Here is a 23,177-nt window from a genome sequence, read left to right on the forward strand (position 1 = left end):
CCAACTTATGCCTATGCACACACATTACGGTCAACTGAACATACTAGTTGTATCAAGCACTTTTTGACCCATAAAAGTGAAATATAAAAACAATTATCTGAATTACTAATGACTGGTGTAGAATTGAGGACGACAACTTACTTTCATCCGTTTCTGTTTTGCTCATCTGCTTGATCAGCTTGGCAGTGTTGTTCTGGCAAATTCACAAATACCAAAATAAAATTTGTTTATCAGAATAAAAACAACAGAGAGTTCATGACAGTAAATCAATATGATTTACAAACAATGTTTAACCACCCCCCCCCCTCCCCCTTTAGACCCACCACTGACCATCACTGAACTTTCACAGAAAAGTAAATACATAATTTTGTTACATGGTATCTGCAATTTACACAATGCTCTGTAATACTTCTCTGAAAAGATAAAGACTCATAAATAAGAAGACTCTGACTTACTTTCTTCAGGATGCCAATGGTGACAGGGAGTTTTCTGAGGGCTTTCAGGAGGTTTGTCAAGAAGGCGATGTTGTTGGATTCCTTGGCCTCTTGAAGCCAGGTATTGAGGAGCTCCCAGCCCCCGCTTGACACAAAGCTGCAAAAATACAAAATGCAATTTTCTAAATAATTCCTTAATTTCTACTAGCTTTGGAATGTAAGGTTAATAAAACTGAAGACACAAAAGAAACATTGTGAGAGCAGAGGATGATGAAATGTTTAATTCTGGAGGTAGGGAAAATCCACTGGAATAGTTTTATAATGAAAATCCAGGGAATAATTAGCAAGGAATGAAAACCCAGTCAAACGTTGTCTGCAGGGGACTGCACCAATCCAATTCATGCTTCTTCAGATGACAGCACAAGATAGTAATTCACAGTAATTTATTTCAGCCAATCGATTATTATAATTTGTATTTTTAAAAAAAAAATATTGTCAGAACCACAACACAACAATGTTTTACAGATCTGAAATTACTATTTTTGAATTTGTCACGATCTTTTTGCGTGAGAATCCAATAATAATGCTTAAGTATAAGAGTAAACATCAATTATAAAATAAAAATACTTTGACAAAAATGCCAAAAGCTTTTTAATAAAAGAGGTTAAACAAGCAAGTGATTTAGGCTGAAAAGTCACAATCATCTTGTTTAACACAAAACCTGACCAGCTACCTTCCGAGTAACTGTTCATTATCGGTCGCCCGTAGAATGTTCACGTAGATGCAGCGACTGACAAGTTTTCTGGCTCCATTCATCAAACTGCAATGATCAAACCAAAGTGAAACGCCAACAAAAATTATTACACCAAGGAAGATACAGATTAGCAAGAAACTACCAAATTAATGTGGCAGCTTAAAGTAATTGAAGGTTATAGCTCTCTCCCCCCCCCCCCAAAAAAAAAAAATTGATAGCACGACACAAAACCTCTTGCAGACACTATTAATGAGTGGTGCAAAGTTTTCTGGCAGGACAATGAAAAACATGGATGTGTAAGCCAGTGAAACCAAGCGATATGATGGACATTTTTTATGAAAAGACTGCAAGATAAAAGCTAAATGGGCCCGATTTGACCAACATCCAGAACAACACAACAGAAGTCATATAACCTCTATGAATAAAAAATGAAAGTGTAATTCTTGCTCCAGCTATTTCTTGCTATGTCGTTAATTTTAATGCACTACAATGCAAACATTTTCAGCAACAAATATAAATTTCAAATTTGCACAGATTTACTTTCGTACATTCTTACTTAATAACATCATCAAATCAAATCTTAACTTCTCAATTATTCCTCACTCCACATTTGAACCTAATTTAAATTTCCAAAATTTTGAAGTTAATAACAGAAATATACACTGGACATAAATGTTCACATCAGTGAATATTACAAACTTATTATATTTCAATTGCAACACTTCAAATTAGAGACAATTTCAAATAAAATATGTTATATGCTCAGTAAAACAAATGGTCTAAATGTTCGAAAAATCAGCTTTAATTTTTGCCCAGATAAAGAAATGAAAAACAAAACTTACCCAGCAATTCTGGGGACTTGAGCTTCATTCTTAATGGCTCCGTCTGCCGTCAGTAACGGCCCAAGGGCCTTCAACAACTGGTACGGATCCACCGCATTAGACTAAGTAAACAGAAAGAAAAACAAATTATAGGATTAACATGAATCATTCAGGTTTATAGACATTTCAGTTAAATTGATGAAACTATTATCTTTCAAGGCTAACAAAACGCATACATAAGTGGGTAAACTGTCTATGCTAACTAAAATTTCTGGAGAAACAAGTTTTAATTTTTGAGAGACCCACAGCATTTCTTAGCCAAGTGAAGGTTTTTTTTTTTTTTTTTAAGTTTCTTCACTCAAATTGAATTAAAAGTTTCAAGACAAAAGCTTTCAGAACCCATTTCCATAGTAAAACAACTTAACAGCTTATAGCTGAGCTTGACCAAAATTTGAAATAAAACCAAAACAATTGTATATTTGAATATCAATGAACACAATCATTAAAGATTCCTTTTCAAGGTGATCGCCTTGTTTCTCCATTTCCTTGTTAATCATAAATAAACTGTTATAAAAAAAAATCAAATGAGATTCTAATGTAATGAGGAACTGTATTTGTTTGGCTTATTTTAAAGTTGCAAAGAGGTCATTAAAGACTCCTTGAAGTCCAAAAATCAGAATTTAATTCATTTGCCACCAATCTGCTCATTTTCATGTTCATTATAAGGATTTTACACCAATGCCCCTTTACATTTCTGATTGTCAATACTCAGCCAGTAACTATAGATACCAGGATTGCACCCTCAAAAAATGTGCATCTTTAAAAATCTTCGTTTTACTTTGGATCTTTGGATCCCAGGCATGCAACTGGGAATTTAGAGAAAAAAACGAGTAAACTCCCAAGACCACACAGGACTTTGTACAGTGTTTTTCAATTTGTAATGGCATTCATGAGAAGTAAAAAATGAGGAAATCAGCGGATCCGAGGAAAAGTTGCATGCCTGTTAGAAAATGTAAGAAATGAGTCATGTATTCATTAGCCCAATATATATTTCAATAAAATAAATAAAAAAAAAATCACCTGGTTTTGAGATACAAGCAAATTTAGAAAGAAACAGCAGGTGCCCATATTTTAACTGTGTCCAAATTTCACTTAACTTCCTTTGTTTTATATCTTTTGATTAATCTCAAGTCAGCTTCATTCACAACTGTATTACCTGTATACACATTACAATAACCAACAAGGGAAACAACTGTTGTGATTTTGCAACCTTTTATTCTTCACAAGTGGAAACAAAGTGTTTATACACAAACCCAAACTTTACAAACTATTAACACAGTATACATTACAGATGAAAAAAAAGAAAAAAGACACTCAAGTTTGCAAGTGAAAAAAAATTGACACACGTCATGCTAAAATCTTACTTTGTCTAGCTAATTACACTATCTTATCATACCTGTAAATTTACAAGTAAAGGTATTGTGTGAACAGGAAAAAATACTGCTGAAAAAGCCTGTAATACAACGTCCCCCCACCAACACACAAATCCACCCGTCAACAAATCCATTCCCTTCACCAGCCGCCCCCCCCCCCCCCCCCCGGAACTAAGCAGCAAACCAAAACAAAAGATGAATTTCATTATAGAATGGTTTGATCCACTCACAAATATTGGAGCATGTCATTGTCAACAAAGATTTGAGGTGCATGTCCCAATAAGCCACTTGCAAAGTGGAAATAAAAATAGAAAATTGTGATTGTCCTAGTAGCCCATATTTTCACATATGCACAGGATAAAAACCAACCGTTAGAACAATTCTTTTGGTGGTTGTTATAGCTTTGGTTTTTGCATAGGGAATTCTGAAAGACTACTTGGCCAAATAAAACCCTTAATATGTCCTTCCCACTTAAATCTCCTCAAATGCACATTGTGCGCACTTGTCCAATTGACTGTGCGTCGAGCATCCTTCTAGAAAATAAACAGGCCCACCCACCCCCACTCACAAAAATGTATGGTAATTTTGTAGTGATTTATGAATGTCGCTCCCATTGCATTTGACTCAATGGATTGATCCATTATTAAAATGGGTGGGGTTTCACATTCTACATGAATGCTTCACACGAAACCCTGCACTAATTTCCCCATCTCTAGGCAGCAATGCTTTCCCCATAAATGTATGCAAAAAAACCCACTTGCCCCTCCCCCACGCCCTCCCCCACCCATGCCTGTCCCGCATCACTTTTCAACCACCCCCCCCCCCCCCGAGTCAATCTCCAATCACCAGTTCTAGATCCATTTTACAAAAAAATCCCCTCCCATGCCCAAAACAGTGGTATTGTTCCCTTTCATTCAAATCTGAAAATTTCAACCACTACTCCTTTATCTACAGGAGTTTATATTTTCCCCTTTAATTAAGCGTTTGAAATATATAACACTCGAATATGAACTGCTGTAAAGTTTAATGATGAAAGCTCAATTTTTAAAGATGTGTTTTTCCGTGCTATTTTTTAGTTTCACCTTGAAAAATAGATTTGCTTTCTCAATTCACCTATCGCAGTAGAATTGTGTCAACTTGTGAAATACGGTTACACCTCTATGTTCCGACTGCACATATTCCTATTCCTAACCCTAACCGGGAGTAACACAATCTAGGTTGTCGGAACATAGGGGTGTCGGAACATAGAGCAGTCACCGTGAAATACTGCCCAATTACATGATATACAAATGGACACTTAAAAATCTGAGAAACAAAACTTAACGTACAAAATTCCATACGGTTTTCTAAGGGGCGTGGCTAAATGTGGCTAACTCTTGCGATATAAAATATAAAAAGTTATTTACTTTTGAATGAGACATTGAATTAGTTATTGAATTAATTCAATTATTGGCTGCCAGCCAATAATTCCGCTTTTGCAGGGCAGGTTCATTTGTGCGTAAAATGAAAACCCTCTGAAAGAGGGTTACAGATGCCCAAAATTGGAATAAAAGTTTTATTGTTAAAACAAAACATACAAATTGAAAATTTGTTCGCAAAAAAAAAATTCAACATTTCAAGCGCACAGGTATGCAACTATAAATACAGAATATGCAGCATCAGACACGCATGGCGTGCCGGTAACTTTCTAAGTCACAAATTGATAAATTGATATCTTATTGAACTGTCATGAATGTTTTTCCCTTTTCATTTTGGGTAAGAGGCAAGTAAGGCTGTGTCCAAATTACTTGGCTTCGGCTGAAAATTACACACGTGTATATGGAAGCCACTGCAGCGTAGCCACATAATTCAGATGCGGCTTAACTTAACCTTACTGACCTGGCACCCAACCCACCTAATCACAATGACTATACAGTCTGCAAATAGACTCCAAGGACCCAATCTAATTTATGGCAGCTGATATTTTAGCTTATTTTAAATTGAATGAACAGTACAGAGAAGTTTGTAGGGCTGTGATTGTTATGCGTTATTGCGACAGGTTAAAATGGATCAATCAATATCCCTGGCTAAATAGGTCATGTGTGTGCTGCTGCTATCAATGCATGGGACCTTGAAAATTATAATGGGATACTGGTTAACAAAGGGAAATTTGTGACTCAAATTGTCTATCGTGTGGATATAAAAAGGGGAGGGGGAGGGGGGCAAAGGGGAAGGCAGTGAAAGGGGGGGGGGGTTCATGTCAGTGAAGGGGTGTCGGTGTGAATATATATGGGCTAGTGCATCATGAGGATAAACAGATGTTCTAGAAATATTCGATACCTTAACCCTTTTCCCAGAAAAAAAAGAAATAATATTTTCATTATCAAAAGCTGTTGAAACAAAAGAACCCAAGTAACACCAAAAGTTGGCACTTCCTTTGAAAATATGCATATCCCTCCCCCCCCCCCAAAAATATATAATATGCATCAGGTACAAGTAGTGATAGAACATCTTTAAACAAACAGGTTCTGTATTTTATGGGCAAAGTCCAAGGCAGACATTCCAACATTTTTCAGTTTCAAATAGAATTGACCAAAAAAAAGAAAAAGAAAAGAGAACCCCAAAATGTACTGCAGATTTATTTCTTTGCTTCGAGGGTTGAAATAAATCAATCAACAAAGCAAACATGCAGGATGAAATCCAAAGGTCCCAATCCAATAAATGTTTATGGAATATGAGCCAAGCTTTTTTTTTCTCCAACAATGCAGGTACTAAACACAGAGTAACCTCCCAACCCCGTATGTTATATGCCCCCACCAGCGGTGATTTGAGGTGTATGAACATGAAATATTGATGTGAGGGACGGGGCAAAAAAATATTACTTGATTATTATTGGAATCTGAGGGGAACTATGGCAAATTGCTGTACTAAACCAGTGCAGCAAGTGACTGTCAGTCAGTCAATCAATCACTGAGATTGGTATTACGTAACCAGTGTAAGTAACAAGTGACAGTCAGTCAATCAATCGTTGAGATAGGTATTACGTAATAAGTAACAAGTGCCAGTAGTAAGTCAATCAATCATTGAGAAATAAGTAACAAGTGACAAGTCAGTCAATCAATCATTGAGATAGGTATTACGTAATAAGTAACAAGTGCCAGTAGTCAGTCAATCAATCACTGAGAAATAAGTAACAACTGACAGTCAGTCAATCAATCGTTGAGATAGGTATTACGTAATAAGTAACAAGTGCCAGTAGTCAGTCAATCAATCATTGAGAAATAAGTAACAAGTGACAGTCAGTCAATCAATCGTTGAGATAGGTATTACGTAATAAGTAACAGGTGCCAGTAGTCAGTCAATCAATCATTGAGAAATAAGTAACAAGTGACAGTCAGTCAATCAATCGTTGAGATAGGTATTACGTAATAAGTAACAGGTGCCAGTAGTCAGTCAATCAATCATTGAGAAATAAGTAACAAGTGCCAGTCAGTCAATCAATCGTTGAGATAGGTATTACGTAATAAGTAACAGGTGCCAGTAGTCAGTCAATCAATCATTGAGAAATAAGTAACAAGTGACAGTCAGTCAATCAATCGTTGAGATAGGTATTACGTAATAAGTAACAAGTGCCAGTAGTCGGTCAATCAATCATTGAGAAATAAGTAACAAGTGACAGTCAGTCAATCAATCGTTGAGATAGGTATTACGTAATAAGTAACAAGTGCCAGCAGTCAGTCAATCTATTATCGAGAAATAAGTAACAAGTGACAGACAGTCAATCAATCGTTGAGATAGGTATTACGTAATAAGTAACAGGTGCCAGTAGTCAGTCAATCAATCATTGAGAAATAAGTAACAAGTGCCAGTCAGTCAATCAATCGTTGAGATAGGTATTACGTAATAAGTAACAGGTGCCAGTAGTCAGTCAATCAATCATTGAGAAATAAGTAACAAGTGACAGTCAGTCAATCAATCGTTGAGATAGGTATTACGTAATAAGTAACAAGTGCCAGTAGTCGGTCAATCAATCATTGAGAAATAAGTAACAAGTGACAGTCAGTCAATCAATCGTTGAGATAGGTATTACGTAATAAGTAACAAGTGCCAGCAGTCAGTCAATCTATTATCGAGAAATAAGTAACAAGTGACAGACAGTCAATCAATCGTTGAGATAGGTATTACGTAATAAGTAACAAGTGCCAGTAGTCAGTTAATCAATCATTGAGAAATAAGTAACAAGTGACAGTCAGTCAATCAATCGTTGAGATAGGTATTACGTAATAAGTAACAAGTGACAGTCAGTCAATCAATCATTGAGATAGGTATTACGTAATAAGTAACAAGTGACAGTCAGTCAACCAATCGTTGAGATAGGTATTACGTAATAAGTAACAAGTGCCAGTAGTCAGTCAATCAATCATTGAGAAATAAGTAACAAGTGCCAGTCAGTCAATCAATCATTGTGAAATAAGTAACAAGTGACAGTCAGTCAGATGAGACAAGTACAGGGAACATTAGCCTGGCCCTTTCGGGAACCAAAACATCTCGCTTTATAACATACAGGACAGTACAAGCTGGTACTAGATCAATTTGGTCCGAGGGTCTAGGTAGTCATTTGAGTCACATTTTTTAGGCCAAAGTGGGGCTCAACCCTAACTCCCTACTGTCTTTTACTAAGTACTGGACCATGTCCGCCAAAATCCATCACTGACCCTGCTTCACATAATGCTTCAGGACCAAACAAAGCCCACTGAAATCCACCACAAGACAGTGGCACTATAGGTGGATTTTGATGGACTTGGTACAGACAGCTTGTCTGCCAAAATCCCCCGAAGGGAGGGATGGATTTTGATGGAGTTGGGAAGGATAGACTTAAGCAAGACTGATTCACAAGTCTCTCTCACTGAGATAGGTACAGAGAGGCACTAGGCTGACCCTCTGGGTCCATCAAAAACCATGAAATCCCTTTATATTCTCTAGAATATGTACATGCACCCCCCCCCCCCGAGCCCACACAGAAACCTACATGGTTCAATGACTTCCTACTTCTTAACAAATGGAATTCTTTCATCTGAAATGGAGCACAGCTTTTGAAGCTAACCCAATTGTGTGCCCTTAAAGGGTGCATTAAATGAGTGTTAGCCTGGAGCATTATTTTTAGCAAATATATCCATTCTCTGAAATATATAAAAACTACATGAGACATCCCTTTTTGGTAAAAAGTTTTGCAAAGTGCACTTTTTAAAAATTTTCAAATGTTTCATGCTTTTCCAGACGACCGAGGGCGCTGCTGCTGTGATGTCACTTTTAGGAACTTTTCGGATAATTCTCTTCAAATTGTAAACCCAAAATTCTGCTTCTTGAAAACATTTGTGCATAAAGTTTTCTTATTGTCTAACTGTCAAGTTCTGAAGCAACAATGAATCACTGAGAACAAAAAAATAACCACAGCGAACCCCTTCAAAATGTTGGCGACTTTTATGCTGAAGCAAATTTGACACTGGAGTTTCGCCTAGAATGACATCACAGTTTTGCTCATGAATATAGAAATTTGCATTAAAAAAAGGCATTGAAACGTACTTAAAATGGCAATATGAAGGTTACAAATTAAAAAAAAATTAAATGGGGCACAAGGGACATTTGAAGGATTGCATTTAAAAAAAAATCCATTACATGGGCGCTTTAAGATGTACATGTATTCCAAGCACATTTGACTTATTCATGGTTTTACATGTACATACAGTATATTTGTCACTTTCCTCAAATGGTTGAATCCAAATTTAGAATCATCTCCATCTCAGTTGAGAATTTGCTTGTTTTTCTTAATGAAAAATGACAGGCTTTTAAACACCCCCCCCCCCGACCAACAGTTAAAATTCCCCAAGTCCCACAGGTAATGTATTTCAGACGGATCAAATTATCTGCTTTAACAAATTTCCCGTGCTTATATCTCTTTTCTTTATTATTATTTTCAAATGTGATATTAAACATGACAAGCAAAAAAAACACAGATACCGCAGTGACTGAAGATGACATCTCATTGGCAATAAGGTAAGGCAAAGCGCTTCGGTCAGTAAAGCGGTCCAGAGGCTGAACGTCCAGCGTGTCCAAAGCGGATGAATCTGGCCTCAAATCCATTTTTTAAGTGTCGTCGGAGTGTATCACAACACTGATGGTCATCATACTCTTTTACCAGTGAAAAACAAAACGGCATCAAATTTTCGTATATTCCTCATGTGAATCCATGGCAACACGTGGTGTTTCATCCATAGAATTCAGAACAGCCGCCTCTCCAGTGCATTATATATCCAGTAAAGTGCACGCAGAGTAATTCCTTTCGTTTAGGTCCAGGTATCGTCTGCCGTTCGTCCCACATGTTCTGCCTCGATCCAGGGTCGGCATCACTGTTCGTGTCTCAAACCAGAATTTTTAGTCAAAACCTTGACCTATCTGATAAGGGGGTCACCTTTGGGTTTTTCAGATTTGTTTTTAATATGCAACAGGTCAATGGGAATCTCTCTGATGCCAGTGTCCAGAAACAGACTGGTGCCAGTGATGTAATAATTACGCTTATAGAAATATCAAGCATGGCTTCTGGACACTGAACACAGATGGTCCCAAGTTGAGGAATATTACCGATGAGTGTGCACAGGATAGTTTTTGGTAGACTTCATTTCAGTCCACTAATTCCTGAACAAAAATTCCCTTGTTCACATAATTTATACCAGTCTCCCTCACTTTTGAAGAGAGCAACCAAAGAATTTGGATGAGCAGAATTGTACTTTTTCTGAACACAGGTTACATAAGAACAACTACTATTGATGGCAAAATGATGTCAAGTGAAACTTCAAATGACTGAATACGGTTTCGACTGAACTGTTGAAGAGTGTACAGTCCAATGCATTGTTATGGTAACTGCTGATTATTATTATATGCGTAAAAGAAAAAAAACCATCTGTGATTCAAAACTGAACTGTTTTATGACTGAATCATTAATTTTTTTAGACTGGACAGGGAATAATTACCATTTTGATTTAAAAGATGGATAAATCTTTTCTGGAAGTGAACTTGGTTCAACTACGTGAACGTCACCAGGGGGGGGATTGGGCTGTATCTGCAAGAAAGAGACAGAAAGACAAAAAATACCAGAAAACAATATTCAGTTATAAGCTACAAAAACATGACAAACTGAACAGAAAATAACATGATATAGACCTAATTTTTTGACGTCAAAATGACAGCATTCCAAATACGCCAGTTCGGTTTTTACCTGCGCATGTGCACAATGATATATAGGTCATGGGTCATTCAGGATAATCGAATGCTCATCGAAGACGTATGAACGGGCAAGGAGACGGTTGCGCGACTCTTGCGTTCATTAGGAACAGAAGTTGATTTTATCTCGAATGACCTTTGACCTGGACAACTTCATTGAGATACAGAACTGGCTTATTATGTCATTTTGCGCTGCAGCAGAGCAAGCAATAAGTCATTAACATGTACATCGTACATTGTCATGATTGTAGGACACAGACATGGCCACTGAGGTCACCAAGACCACTGGTCGCTTGCCCTCCCGGAATGGCCGCAGTGGCCCTTAAATTTAAAGCTACACACCATTCGCATCCTAGTTGGCCTGCACACCCTTTTTATTGTAACATTATGACAATGTATGTTCCAATAACATATCGCCTGCCCCTTTTTTTCTTAATGTCGAGGCCTGCCCCTAAAAATACTACGTCACAAAATTAAGTCTATACCAATGATGAGATGAATTGTAACGTCAGGGAACCAGACTAGCTGGCCTGCACCCGTTCACGGATGTGTTACCGAAAGCAACCAAAATGTGGACTAAATAAATTTGGTAAATTGCCGCCTCCCCCCCCCAAAAAAACTGATTAAATCAGCATCCGATTGCACGCATTAAACAAAAGGCTTTAATTTTGCACAATATTTTGTGCTGATTGAATTGTAATCAAATTTCGGCCTGAATTTTTTGATTAGCATTGATAAAGCTATCAATTATGGCCAGTGGCGTCACCAGACTTTTCAGTCTGGGGGGGCACAGGGGGGGGGCACCAGCATTTGATGGGGGGGCACTTAGGTGGATACGGATCGCCGTCCTGGGGGAGGGGTCTAGGGGGAGGGGTCTAAGGGGAGGGGGTGCCCCCCTCCCCTTTGGAAAATTTTCGCATACGGAGGATGGGCTAGATGCAAAATGGTGCCACATTTGATGCTAAATTCGATCTGAAGATATCTCCAGAAATTGCTATTTTTCGAGGTAATGATTTTAACAACGCGCAGAATTCTCAGATGGGGGGGGGGGGGCACTCGGGGGGGCACTAGGTTTTCCAGGGGGGGCACGTGCCCCCCTGGCCCCCCCCCCCCTTGGCGATGCCACTGATTATGGCAACAAAAAGTGACAAAAACTTTCCTTAATTGTTCCAATTCAATATTTTTTCCCTGGACCAAAGACCAAATTTTGTCATTAATCAAGATTAACCTTTTTTTAACGCAAACGCTAACAATGTTTTGATTTATGTATCACTTGAGCGTGACCCCGACTCAACATGAACAACTGAAAATTATTAATTTTCCCCCAAATAATTTTTCCCAAGGGGGTGTGAAACATGGCGTGGGCTTGAGCTGCTTATGTTTGTTGGTGGGTTGGTGGGCGGACACTTTACTCGGCCCGTTTTATCTGGGTGTAGGCCTATTATGCCACGCATGTATCACAGCTTTGCCTGTGAGTTTCTATGGAAAACCTGCAGTTTTGCACTTTTGAGACACTGATACACATGCGTCTAATTTGCATATTAGATCACGCCCCTTGGAATTGCAAAATTCAAGGTTGTACGGTTCGTGGAACCGCCATGGGTTGTACCACTTGGTACTTGATTGATTGAATTAAATTGAATTTAATTAGTTTATTAATGGTCACATCACGGCCAAAGGCCAAATTGCGGACACCTTTATAATAAAAAATACATACGTAAAAAAACCCAGTAAATAAATACAAGTGTGAAACAAATTAATCTAAAAATATTTATTTAAATAAAAGGGAAAAAAATGATTACGCTTTTGGACCAAAGGCAAAAAAAAAAATTTGGTTCTGGTTCCGATTACATAGCATTCAAAAGTAGGGTAGGTAGGTAGGGAATTGGTTTTTTTTTTGGCCAATTTTGTTTGTGAACGATCATATGGAGGCGTCTGCGTGTAGATGGTAAAAGGTAGAAATTGATGGTTTGGGGTGTTTTTTTTTCTAATTTCTCCCATAAAAAATTAGGGTAGGGTCTGTCAGAATAGGATAGGTAGGGAAACCGGAAGCAGAACTTTTTTTTTTTTGGCCTAATGCATCAAGTTACCCAAGAAGGCAAGGTCCACTGAGTAAGAATGACATTAATTCTAGAGTTCTTCAGGAATATCTAAGCATGGAGGTAGGAAACTGCTCCGACATGCTTTAGATGAACCCTGTCAATGCAGATTCAAAGGGTATGAATTAACATTTGCGTTAGGCCAAAAAAAACAGTCTCCAGTTTCTGGTATGGAGCTTGCCCCAAAAGTGGTGCGGCGACGCGGCTTTTTTTTTTTTTTTTTACCTGATTTTTTTGCTTCAAATGTCGGCTGATGACTGCAAATGGTGCCCGACTAAACTTAGTACAAATAGGCCTATATGGGATTGGGAGTCCAGAGAGGCCACATAAAGCTTATTCTCGACCATAACCCCACCTAAAAACACGTTAAAATTCTGCAGCAGCAGAATTCCAGTCAAACCAGTGAGTTTGGCGGTTTTGAGACATCATCTTTCATTGAAAAAAAACTTTTTCATTTTGCCGACGCGCATGGCTACGGCGACGCGCGCGCATACCAGAAACCGGAGACTTTTTTTTTTTTGGCCTTAGTAGTAACATATCATTTGGGGGCATCAAAAAAAAAATTCTGTCACTTTACAAAAAATACTGCCAGTTAAACTTGCCCGTTCCCTCTCGCATGCTGACGGTATTTATACTGTCAGTTAGTAAGCAAGCTTTTCAGTTGACCAAACCAAAATCAACATTGACCTCATTTGACCCCTAAATGACCTAAATGTCTCAAGTACCCAACCCAAAGATTATTGTCACCAAGTTTGGTTGAGAATGATATCTAACTTTCATATGACATCACTTCTCAACAACAATGACCTCATTTGACTCCTAGATGACCTTTGACCTCAAATGTCTCAAGTCATCTGAAGTCCCCCTGCCCAAAGATAATCATCACCAAGTTCGGATGAGCCCGAGTCTGACTTTTCATATGATAGCACTGATACATTTAACTAACCAAAATGGAACACACCCAGTGAGAGTGAGACACATGGTATACACACGGTCTCGCAGAAAGAATACACTATTGCAAGACACAAGATCCCTTTCTTGGCTTAAAAGCCAGGTGGATAAAATGCTTGATTTTGTGCACTACATGTCTACGGGTATCTAGGTAAAAAAAATAGCTCTGCTTCCGATTACATGGCATGCGAAAATAGGGTAGGTAGGTACATGTAGGGAATTTTTTTTTTTGGCAAATTTTTTTGTGTACGATCATATGGAGGTGTTTGCGTGTAGTCAAGGGTAAAAGGTAGTAATTGAAGGTTTTGGGTGTTTTTTTCTCAGTTTTTTTTATAAAAAAAATAAGGGTAGGAGCTGTCAGAATAGGGTAGGTAGGGAAAACGGAAGCAAAACTATTTTGTTTGTCTTTTTCTTCTAAACATATTTCATGTTCATAATTTCCAGCAAGTCTACGACAATGTATCAAAATATACAGGTTTTAAGTTAAAACTTTGGACTTTAAGGATCACCATCAAAACACGTAAGGCCAAAAAAACTATTCTGACAGCCTCTATCCTCTTTTTTTAAGGGAAAAAATTAGGGGAAAAAACACCCAAAACCATCAATTACTACCTTTTACCCTTGACTACAGCCCCTACCCTAATTTTTAATGGAAAAAATGAGAAGAAAACACCCAAAACCATCAATTAGGCCTACTACCTTTTACCCTAGACTACATGCAGATGATATAATGATCGTAGACAAAAAAAATAGCCCCCCCCCCTTTAAAAAAAAGACCCCCCTACCTACCCTATTTTCAAATGCCATGTTAATTGTTATCGGAAGCAAAACAATTGTTTTTTGGCCGAAATTAGCAGGATAGCTACGTATCTTCCAATAAGCATGTTCGGTATCTCGAAGATGTACTCTATGTCAAAGGTCATTCGAGATAAAATCAATGACGTTATATTAAGCAGATGCCCATTCTGCTTGTTATTATAATATTAACACGCCCGTTTCCCTGCGCGTTCCATTATCCCGAATGACCCGCATGACCCATAGCATTGTACACATGCGCAGTTGAAATACCGAACTGGATTATTGTTGTGCGTTTTTCAAAGAAATGTGTAAGTAACAGGCAATCACAATTCAGACGCAAGTAAATACTGTTTAAAATCTTTTTAAAAAAAAGGCAAAAGTGTAGGGCCAGGGGCCTACTAACTTAATTTGTAAAATAACTATAATTTTAATAAGTGGCGGCCGCTGTACAAAACAATATTTTCACACTTACAAAAAAATATATTCAGGGTTATTGAGTGGCACTGTCCGTCTTCCGTATTTTAATTCAAAACTGAAAAAAATTACTTATTACCCCTTTGCTTTTACCATGCTTTTACTTTAAGTTGTATTACTTGGTATAAAACCTACTCCCCAATTCCCCATACCAAATAAAACGCATGCCGCGCCGGCCGGCCGGCCGGCAGCACAGCTACAGACGTACACATGGGCTGGGCATCACGTGACCGCATGTGGCGGCGCGGCGCAGCGGCACGGCACTGTATGTGTACCGCGCTCCGGGCCGCATGCATCGCAGCGGCTGCTTGTACTACTTGTACTTGTGCATGCAAAGACAACCATTCTAAATGCACTGTGTCCCCAGCATCAAAACTGACCAAGTCTAATTTACAACTACAAATTCAAATCCATTTTAACGATAAAAAAACTGAGCATAACAAATATATTTCTAATAACTTAATCTCAGGAATACTCACCCCATCAGATGCAGAACAACCTAAGATAAAAAGACCGAGTGAAGAGACAAAAATCGACACGAATACCGCGGATTAACTTACATTTTTTCCAACAGTCCCACGCAGGTTCTGGATGACGTCCCGGCCGGACGCGGGTACAAAAGCTCGGCGAACAAACCTCTTTTCTTTACAAATGCCAGGGAATGTATTCCCAGCTTTACATTATGCCTTTTCCTGATACTATGTGGTTTTTAAAAATCTAGGTCGTGGACTTTTGGGGGCATAGCAAACGGAGATAATACGACTAGATTCACGCATCAACGTACGGTCTCATTTTTGTTTGTTTTCAGGAGTAAAATGAGACCCGCCATCTTTTTCTTTCTAGTCTCCAAAAATCATGTTCCTTTCCCCTTTGCTATTTGCCATAAATTGTTATCAAATGTGTGCCTAATGACATCAGACAATGTCTATAAGATACTTGTCGTCACATAGTGGACAACTAAAAACGTAAATTTATCGATAAAAGGTGATTTTTGGGCCTTCAAATTTGTCGTAACGGCCAGCAGAGTACTACGACGCTCGAGAGAAATAAGGACTTCAAAGTACGCATGCGCATGCGAGTGACGTAGAAGAGACGCCCTAACTAATTAGCATAAAGACCCTCCAGCTTGTTAGAATTTATTTAATGAAATAAATTCATATTTTAAAACCTTTATCAACATTAAAATTGCAAATAAAATTATATTTTAGAGTTGTACAAATTATGGATACTTTTATTTTATATTTTAAATTTTATTGCTTGATATTAGAAATGTATTAAACCTTGTTTTTGTTTTTTTAAATGTCTTGGAAATGAATTATTGTTGAACAAGTCTAATGTTGGACAAAATGGCGGCCTCCATGAGAAGACTTTGTGCTTATAATTTTTCTTATTTTATTCGGGGTAATTTGACACGATCCGTTGCGAGAAAATCAGTCAATCTTTGTACTGTTCTAAATCAAAACAATGTAAGTATGTAAGAACGTTTTAGGTTACTATATGTGGATTTTTCCATTGACAATAGTAGTAGCTAGCGTTCTCCCATACTCTATCTAGCTAGCTAGCCTAACTTGTTGATATGTGAATGTGATGACGTCATTGTCATTCAAATATGTTGTTTCATGCCTCATGGAGCTATAAACACATGGTTGTGTTGTTGTTCAACGTGTAGCCCCACTACACTTGTGGGGAGTTGGTGCCACGCTGTACCTTTGGCCACACATTGCGCGGACCAATTGTCATTTTATACTGGCGCCATACATTACATCATACATGCCATAGCTCTACTTTGGGGCGCTGGAACTTTGGTACCCTCTGTACTAGTACAGAGGGTAGATGGGAGCCAAGGATTAGGCCGAAAAAAAAAAATAGTTCTGCTTCCAATTACGTCTTTCAAAACTATTTTTTTTTTTGGCGTTACTACTATCGTAAAAAAATCTATTTCAATAAAAAGCAGGATTTGATAAAAAAAAAGAAGTAAAATGTAAATAAAACTATAAAAAGAACAACTAAGAAAAAGAAAATTTTTAGTAATTGATGGTTTTGAGTATTTTTTTCTCATTTTTCCCATAAAAAAAATTAGGGTAGGTAGGGAAACCAGAAGCAGAACTATTTTTTTTTTTTTGGCCTTATCAATCGAATTGTGATATTTGCATTTTGAGATTTACAGGAATGTCTGCTGCAAGGGTTTTTGTTGTTGCAATAACATGACAAAGTGAGTAATTGACATTTTTTTCATTTCAGACACAATGTGGAAAGGCAACAAAACTATTGGCAGTAGCACCCATCAGACAGTTGTCTTCACAGGAGGCTGACTTGGATGACAGTAACAGTCCAGATACTGTTGGGAAACAAGAGCTGACTGAAGCAGATGTGGCTGCAGGAATTGCTTACATTCAGAGTGAAGGTCTGAATGAGAACAAAATATCATGAAATTGATGAAAAGCCCTTTTTGCGCTGAAAAATGATGGGATTTGTTGTTTTAACACTGCCATCAAAATGAAATATGTGTATATTTTATCAATATATCAAGTCTTGTTGCTTTTAAGTAACTGTAAGCCTTTTTTTAAATAATATTTAAGCCATGTCATGTCTGCCCATTAACCCTAACAATCCCCATCCAGTCAAACTCCAACACCAGGATTTGTTGGAATCTGTAAGAATGAGTACTCCACTAGTAAACTGATTATGCTTTACATGGGCTTAGGCACACAACCAATAATCAGAGTCCAACAGTTTTTGTGTACAGTTTACCATATGGTGTTGGAATTTGGAGGAGTGAGGATGGTCACTAGTAAAATCGCTCTAGGGTCAGGTTTAATTGTGAAGTTAAGTATCTAGAACAAGCGGATGTGGAGTGATTTTGTGATCAACATCAGTTTCACTGCGCTAAATACTGTTTGTTTCCCCATTTCTTCCCACCTTTTAGAGTACGTTGAAAGATATGGTGACCGGCCAGTATTTGCTGATTATAGAAGGAACCATAAGGGCCGTGTCCCTCCCAAGGTAATCAAAAGAAAATTGCAACACAAAATAAAAAGAAAGAGACCTGTTGGACTGTATATTAACAGGGTTGTGAGTGACCACTGATAAGAATAGCTGAAAAAGATGTAAAAAAGCTGAACTGTTAGATGGTCAGTGGAGACCCATTAAGGGCCTGAGGGACGAGGTGATTGATAGCCATGCAAGGCTGTTGCTGACGTTTGTTACTAACTAACCAACGAACCAACTAATGGAGAGACATGATGATTTGTTGAGCCGCTCTCCACAGCTAAAAATGTAGTCCATGACTTTTCATCACATAATTGTCTCATTGTCAGAATTAGGGGAAATTTGTATTTTCGCGACTTGAAATGTTATAGATTGGATTTGTCAGTATTAAATGATGAACGTTGATGTTTTTTTCCTGTGGATTGACTAAAAGAGAGGTGAACATTCACACTGCTTGAGGCACATCCATGTATACTGACCACTTATTCAATCGAAATGTAACCGGTAAACACATATATTTTTTATATTTTTCCTTACTCCAGAGGACACGATTGACTTGTGTGGTAAGTAACCAACTTTTTTTCTTTTCTTTTTTAACTTTCCTGTATACATTGTACTTCAGTTTTAATTTTGAACAAAAACCGCCAACATGTAGGCATTGCACTCCCATTAGACATGGCTGTTAAGATCATCACATTTGGAAATAAATTGCATTTTTCAAATTAGTGCTAAATTGTCTCATGAGGACTTATCGGGATTTACTGCTTGTTATTTTGGAGCTCTGAATATCCACGATTTGAGGACAAGTCCAAAATGATTATATTCTATTCGCCCCCATTTCCAAAGTAGTAAATACCAAGAAAAGTATAATTGTAATGTAAGTTGCATGAGTTTTAAAGGTCTTCAAACATGGATATCCTGTAAACAAAGTGCCTATTACTTCCTTGGTAACTTGTAATAGAATTGTTCATACCCCTCCCCACTTAAAACAAAAACTTCACTATTATTTGAGCTATTTAAATCTCATATTGCTTTGTCTGTCCACAGTGATCACCTAGCAGTATACATGTGATCAAAAGTGACCAATTTGACTCTTTTTTTTTGGTTTACTTCCTCACAGAGGGGGAATGGTGAGAAAAGGACAGTTGCTGGCAACCCTTGTCCAATCTGTCGAGATCAAAACCTTCTTGTTCACTACAAGGTAAATATATCCATGCTAAAATAAGGGTGTAATTTTTTGCTTTATTATTAAGTTGTGTCTCGGTATAAAACAGCCGTCCAAATTGCTTTTGGGCAGCCAGGAGAGAGCAGGATTCTAAAAGGAAACAAAATGGCTTATATCGCGTTTTGGAAAAAACTCTTCAAATGTAAAGAGATTTTAAAATATTAACAGATTCTAAAAATAGGAAAGTCTACAGTGTGTGCCCCAAAAAAGTGCAAAATTCAAAAAAACAAATAATTGTTCAATTTTTGTTTTTCCTTCAATGAAATGCAATTTTTACCCAATACCATTTCGGTCCCAACATCCAAAAGTACAATCAATTTTATAGTGAAAGGGGGTACATTTTACTTGGGCCACTCTCACCTGGACATGCTGAATCTGGGTTAATTTAAGGATTGAATAGGCATCAAAGTTTGTGACATCACAGGTGAGAGTGGCCCAAGTAAAATTTACACCCTTTCATTTTTTTTGTATTTGATTGTATTTCTGGATCTAGGGACCCAAATGGAATGGGATAAAAAGGAGTGGATTGAGAAATAGTCAGGCTTTAATGTAATATGTAAGTTCATTGAAGGGAAAAAACATTAAACAGTTTTAATTATTTGTTTTCTGAATGTTGCACTTTTTTTGGCACACGCTGTATGATGATATATTGCTACAAGCACAAGCATTCTATATTGAAACAAGCTGTTTTTTGTTTTTCACAGAATGTGAGACTTCTGAAGCAGTTTATTTGCCCCCACTCAGGGTTGGTGTACTCTGATGTCCGCACAGGTACGTACATGGAGAATCATCGACACATACAGTCTAGATTGTTTCTAAAATACATTTGCCAAAATACTTGAAACGAAAAAATGTAAAATGTGAAGAGCAAAAACAAAAGCTGTATATTCACATGTAGCCGTGGATCCACCAATATGAGATAATAAGAAAGTCTCAAAACTTCACAAAACAATAACAATAATCACAAAAGCTTCACCAATTCAATACCAATTGTACAGGGTGGTCCAAATAAAAAGTGGAACAATGTTTTTCCGATACCCTGAGATTCAAAAACACCCTGCGAAATGATCCCGCCTGAAATGGTATCACTCCAAAGAAAACAATCATTGAAGGTGGTTTTAATAAATGTGCCCCCAAAAATTGTGCATACATTTTCTGTTTGTTCAAAACAGGTGTGTGTCAGAGGCAGTACAGGAAGCTCAACAAAGTTATTGCCGAGGCGAGGGACTATGGTAGGATTTCCAATGTTTGTGTGTACTTGAATCAATATGTCCCCGCCAGCCCTCACTTCATTTGATCTTCATAATTTGTTACACATTGCTACACCTCATTTATATTCATGAGCAATAGACACTTTCTCATTAGTCAATTCATCGTTATGTGCCAATCGGGGATTCACGTGGTGTTACCGCAAACCGAAACAATACCAATACTCCACCATGCAAAGACTAAAATCTTATACAAAATAATGGTACATGTAACTGAATATATCGTCGCAGAGCTGACATACCGACGAATAAGCAAAAACCCTGTTTCGAGTAATTCGCGTTGGAAGTTGGACATTTTTCTGGGTGTCGTATATCATCCTTAATGTTTCGATAATAACCCTTTTGGTGTATAATTGAAATAAAATAGGAAACGTAGTATCCATCAGGTTACTTATTTAATCAGAGAAGTTGTGCAATATGTTTTTATTAGATCGTAAACGTATTCGTCAGGTTGTCAAATTACAAAATCTCTAATAGACGGCTGTTCTTCACACTGTTCGTATTCTATTCGTCAGTTTGTTGAATCGCGCGCGCACTGCGATCCGACAAACTGACGAATAGCATTTGTTGGTACTTTGAACGCACACCATACATTAGATGGTTACCAGCGAAATTCCGTACTCGTCACATTACGGATTTGTTATTATGACTGATTAGGCTCCAAATCTCAAAATTCAGACAATTAAGAATTTTGGCATAAATACTTGAAAGAGCAACCTTTAAAAACCACAAAAATAACAAAATCTCAAAATCGCCAAAATGGTCGATCCGCCGGTATGTCAGCTCTGCGACGATATTTGAGGTTTAATAAACGAATGTAACATGGTTTCATCAGGCTGGACATTCGATTATGAGCTTCCAACAGTATATGAAATTAACAAACTATAATGTGGTTCCCTCAGCTTGGCCTGGGAACTAGTTTGTCAACTTCCAATAGTACTACAAGGAGTTTAAATCAACTGTCCACCTTCAAATCATGTTATGGTTGTATCATTTCAAATACACGAGAGTTCCAGCACTCACCAAGTCATGTCTCTGTAAAATGAAACAGTTCACAAACCTACACCACCTCCATGTACAACCTGAACACTAGTTGCTGTGTCCATCACATAATTTTTATCAAGTAAATTGACGCAGCGCCCTCTGTTGGTTGAAAGAATTTCAGTAAACTTGCTTAAAATTTTGCAGGTTTTGTACCGCTCAGTAAAAAATACAAGAGTAAAATTGACTTTGGTGCAAATCCTCATCCGTTGTCTTTCGATGTTATGTATACCAGTCGGCACTCACAGAGTGTATTTCTTTCAGAATTTGTATCTAAACTCCCAAAAAGTGACTTTCTACATGTACTGTGAAATGCGATGAGAATCAGCAGATGTTAAATTGTTCGCAAACTTTGAACACCTAAAAATTATGCAAATTTCATGACAAGTCAACTATTGTGATGCTAATCATCACCATGGCCTGGGTGCAATTTGGTCTGGGTCTGAGCTGTTCAGGCCCCGAGTTGGTCTGGTTCCCGAGTTGACTCGAAACAAATCTCACTTGGTTTTCAATCTGAGATTTGCATGAATTTTGTCCGCGGTCTAGTTGGTTTACTCATTTTTTCTTAGTTTTGAGATATCTCTCTTTTATTTTCTTTTGTAGGACTGATTCCACTCACCGTGCCCTTTGTGAAATATGACTACATGGAATACTACGGGAAGAAGCAAGCTGGAGTGACCAGCACGTCGTGATGTCCGATGACACACAGTTTTTGTTTTTCATTTTTACTGGGCTTTAACCTTGAGCCAAACTTTCCTGGGGTCTTGGATAATATTTGAGAACCAGATTTTGTCTTGATTGGGGAAGATATGGACAAAGTGAAATGTAGAACGTTCTGGACATCAACTGAACAATATGAGCACTTATTATTATCCACTAATTTGTTTTTCACTTACGGAAGGTTGATGGAGAAATTTGAAAAAGAAGGGACAACTGCAGATGTATTTCTTAAAAGTTATGGTTCACATGGCTTAGTCAGAACCTTTTGGTCTGGGAACAATAAAACTGGAGATAAAGCTACATTGTAGCAAGGGGAGGGGGCAAAGGGGGCCATACCAGTGACGTCGCAATAAAGGCAGGCACTGCGTTCACCACTATATTTTCCTCCAAAAGATTTGGTTAAAGTGGTCAGAAATTGCCTCAGATAGCACCACAGAGCATCTAGGATCCAAAAAAAAAAAAATTTTGACCCACTTTTTGGGGGGCCAGAATTTTTCTTGACCCCCCAAAAATTTGTGTTCTGGATCCACCCTTGTATTGTAGGTTTGAAAAAATAACTACATGTACATGAATCACTCACTTGGCAGATAAGTTTGCCACACAGAGACTTTGTGATTTAAATTCACCCATTTTTTTGCTAAGGCATCGGAGGTCTAATTAAAAGAACAGAGCTTAAACTGCTAACGTGCATTTCCTGGTGTGTTGTCAATTATTTCTAGTGCAGCAGTCTAGAACAAGTTTGAGTGAGGACAAAGGTTGACAATAGTTCGACCGCTTCTGAACACAGGATAGTTGGACCACTGGGCATGGTTCCATCACCAATGGCCGCGCACATCATAATGCACAGCTGGGAGCTGGGATCTTAACGTTTCATGATGAAGCTTAGGCAGGCATTTGATATTGACACGAGGCAA

The 23,177-nt window shown here is 37.8% G+C and overlaps 2 protein-coding genes across 4 annotated transcripts in view; one reads left to right on the plus strand and one right to left on the minus strand.

Moving 5' to 3' along the window:
• LOC119734328 (serine/threonine-protein phosphatase 1 regulatory subunit 10-like) overlaps window positions 1-16,101 on the minus strand; it is a 35,102-nt gene extending 19,001 nt beyond the window's left edge. For all 3 annotated transcript variants that reach the window (XM_038207768.1, XM_038207767.1, XM_038207766.1), the window contains exons 1-6: window positions 15,582-16,101; window positions 10,450-10,538; window positions 2,031-2,131; window positions 1,168-1,254; window positions 456-591; window positions 142-193 (exon numbers count right to left, since the gene is read on the minus strand). In XM_038207768.1, the coding sequence (XP_038063696.1) occupies window positions 142-193; window positions 456-591; window positions 1,168-1,254; window positions 2,031-2,131; window positions 10,450-10,452 (379 nt within the window). In that variant the 5' untranslated portion in view covers window positions 10,453-10,538; window positions 15,582-16,101. The remainder of the gene's footprint in view (window positions 1-141; window positions 194-455; window positions 592-1,167; window positions 1,255-2,030; window positions 2,132-10,449; window positions 10,539-15,581) is intronic.
• Window positions 16,102-16,335: 234 nt separating this feature from the next.
• On the plus strand, window positions 16,336-22,956 carry LOC119734329 (28S ribosomal protein S18b, mitochondrial-like). The gene is made up of 8 exons (XM_038207769.1): window positions 16,336-16,487; window positions 17,263-17,425; window positions 17,948-18,024; window positions 18,552-18,572; window positions 19,130-19,210; window positions 19,939-20,005; window positions 20,407-20,466; window positions 22,147-22,956. The coding sequence occupies exons 1-8, from the start codon at window positions 16,356-16,358 to the stop codon at window positions 22,233-22,235; spliced, it is 690 nt and encodes a 229-aa protein (XP_038063697.1). The 5' UTR covers window positions 16,336-16,355; the 3' UTR covers window positions 22,236-22,956.
• Window positions 22,957-23,177: the final 221 nt, after the last annotated feature.

The sequence above is a fragment of the Patiria miniata genome, unplaced genomic scaffold, assembly GCF_015706575.1.
Source record: "Patiria miniata isolate m_02_andy unplaced genomic scaffold, ASM1570657v1 HiC_scaffold_27, whole genome shotgun sequence".
Lineage (NCBI taxonomy): Eukaryota > Metazoa > Echinodermata > Asteroidea > Valvatida > Asterinidae > Patiria > Patiria miniata.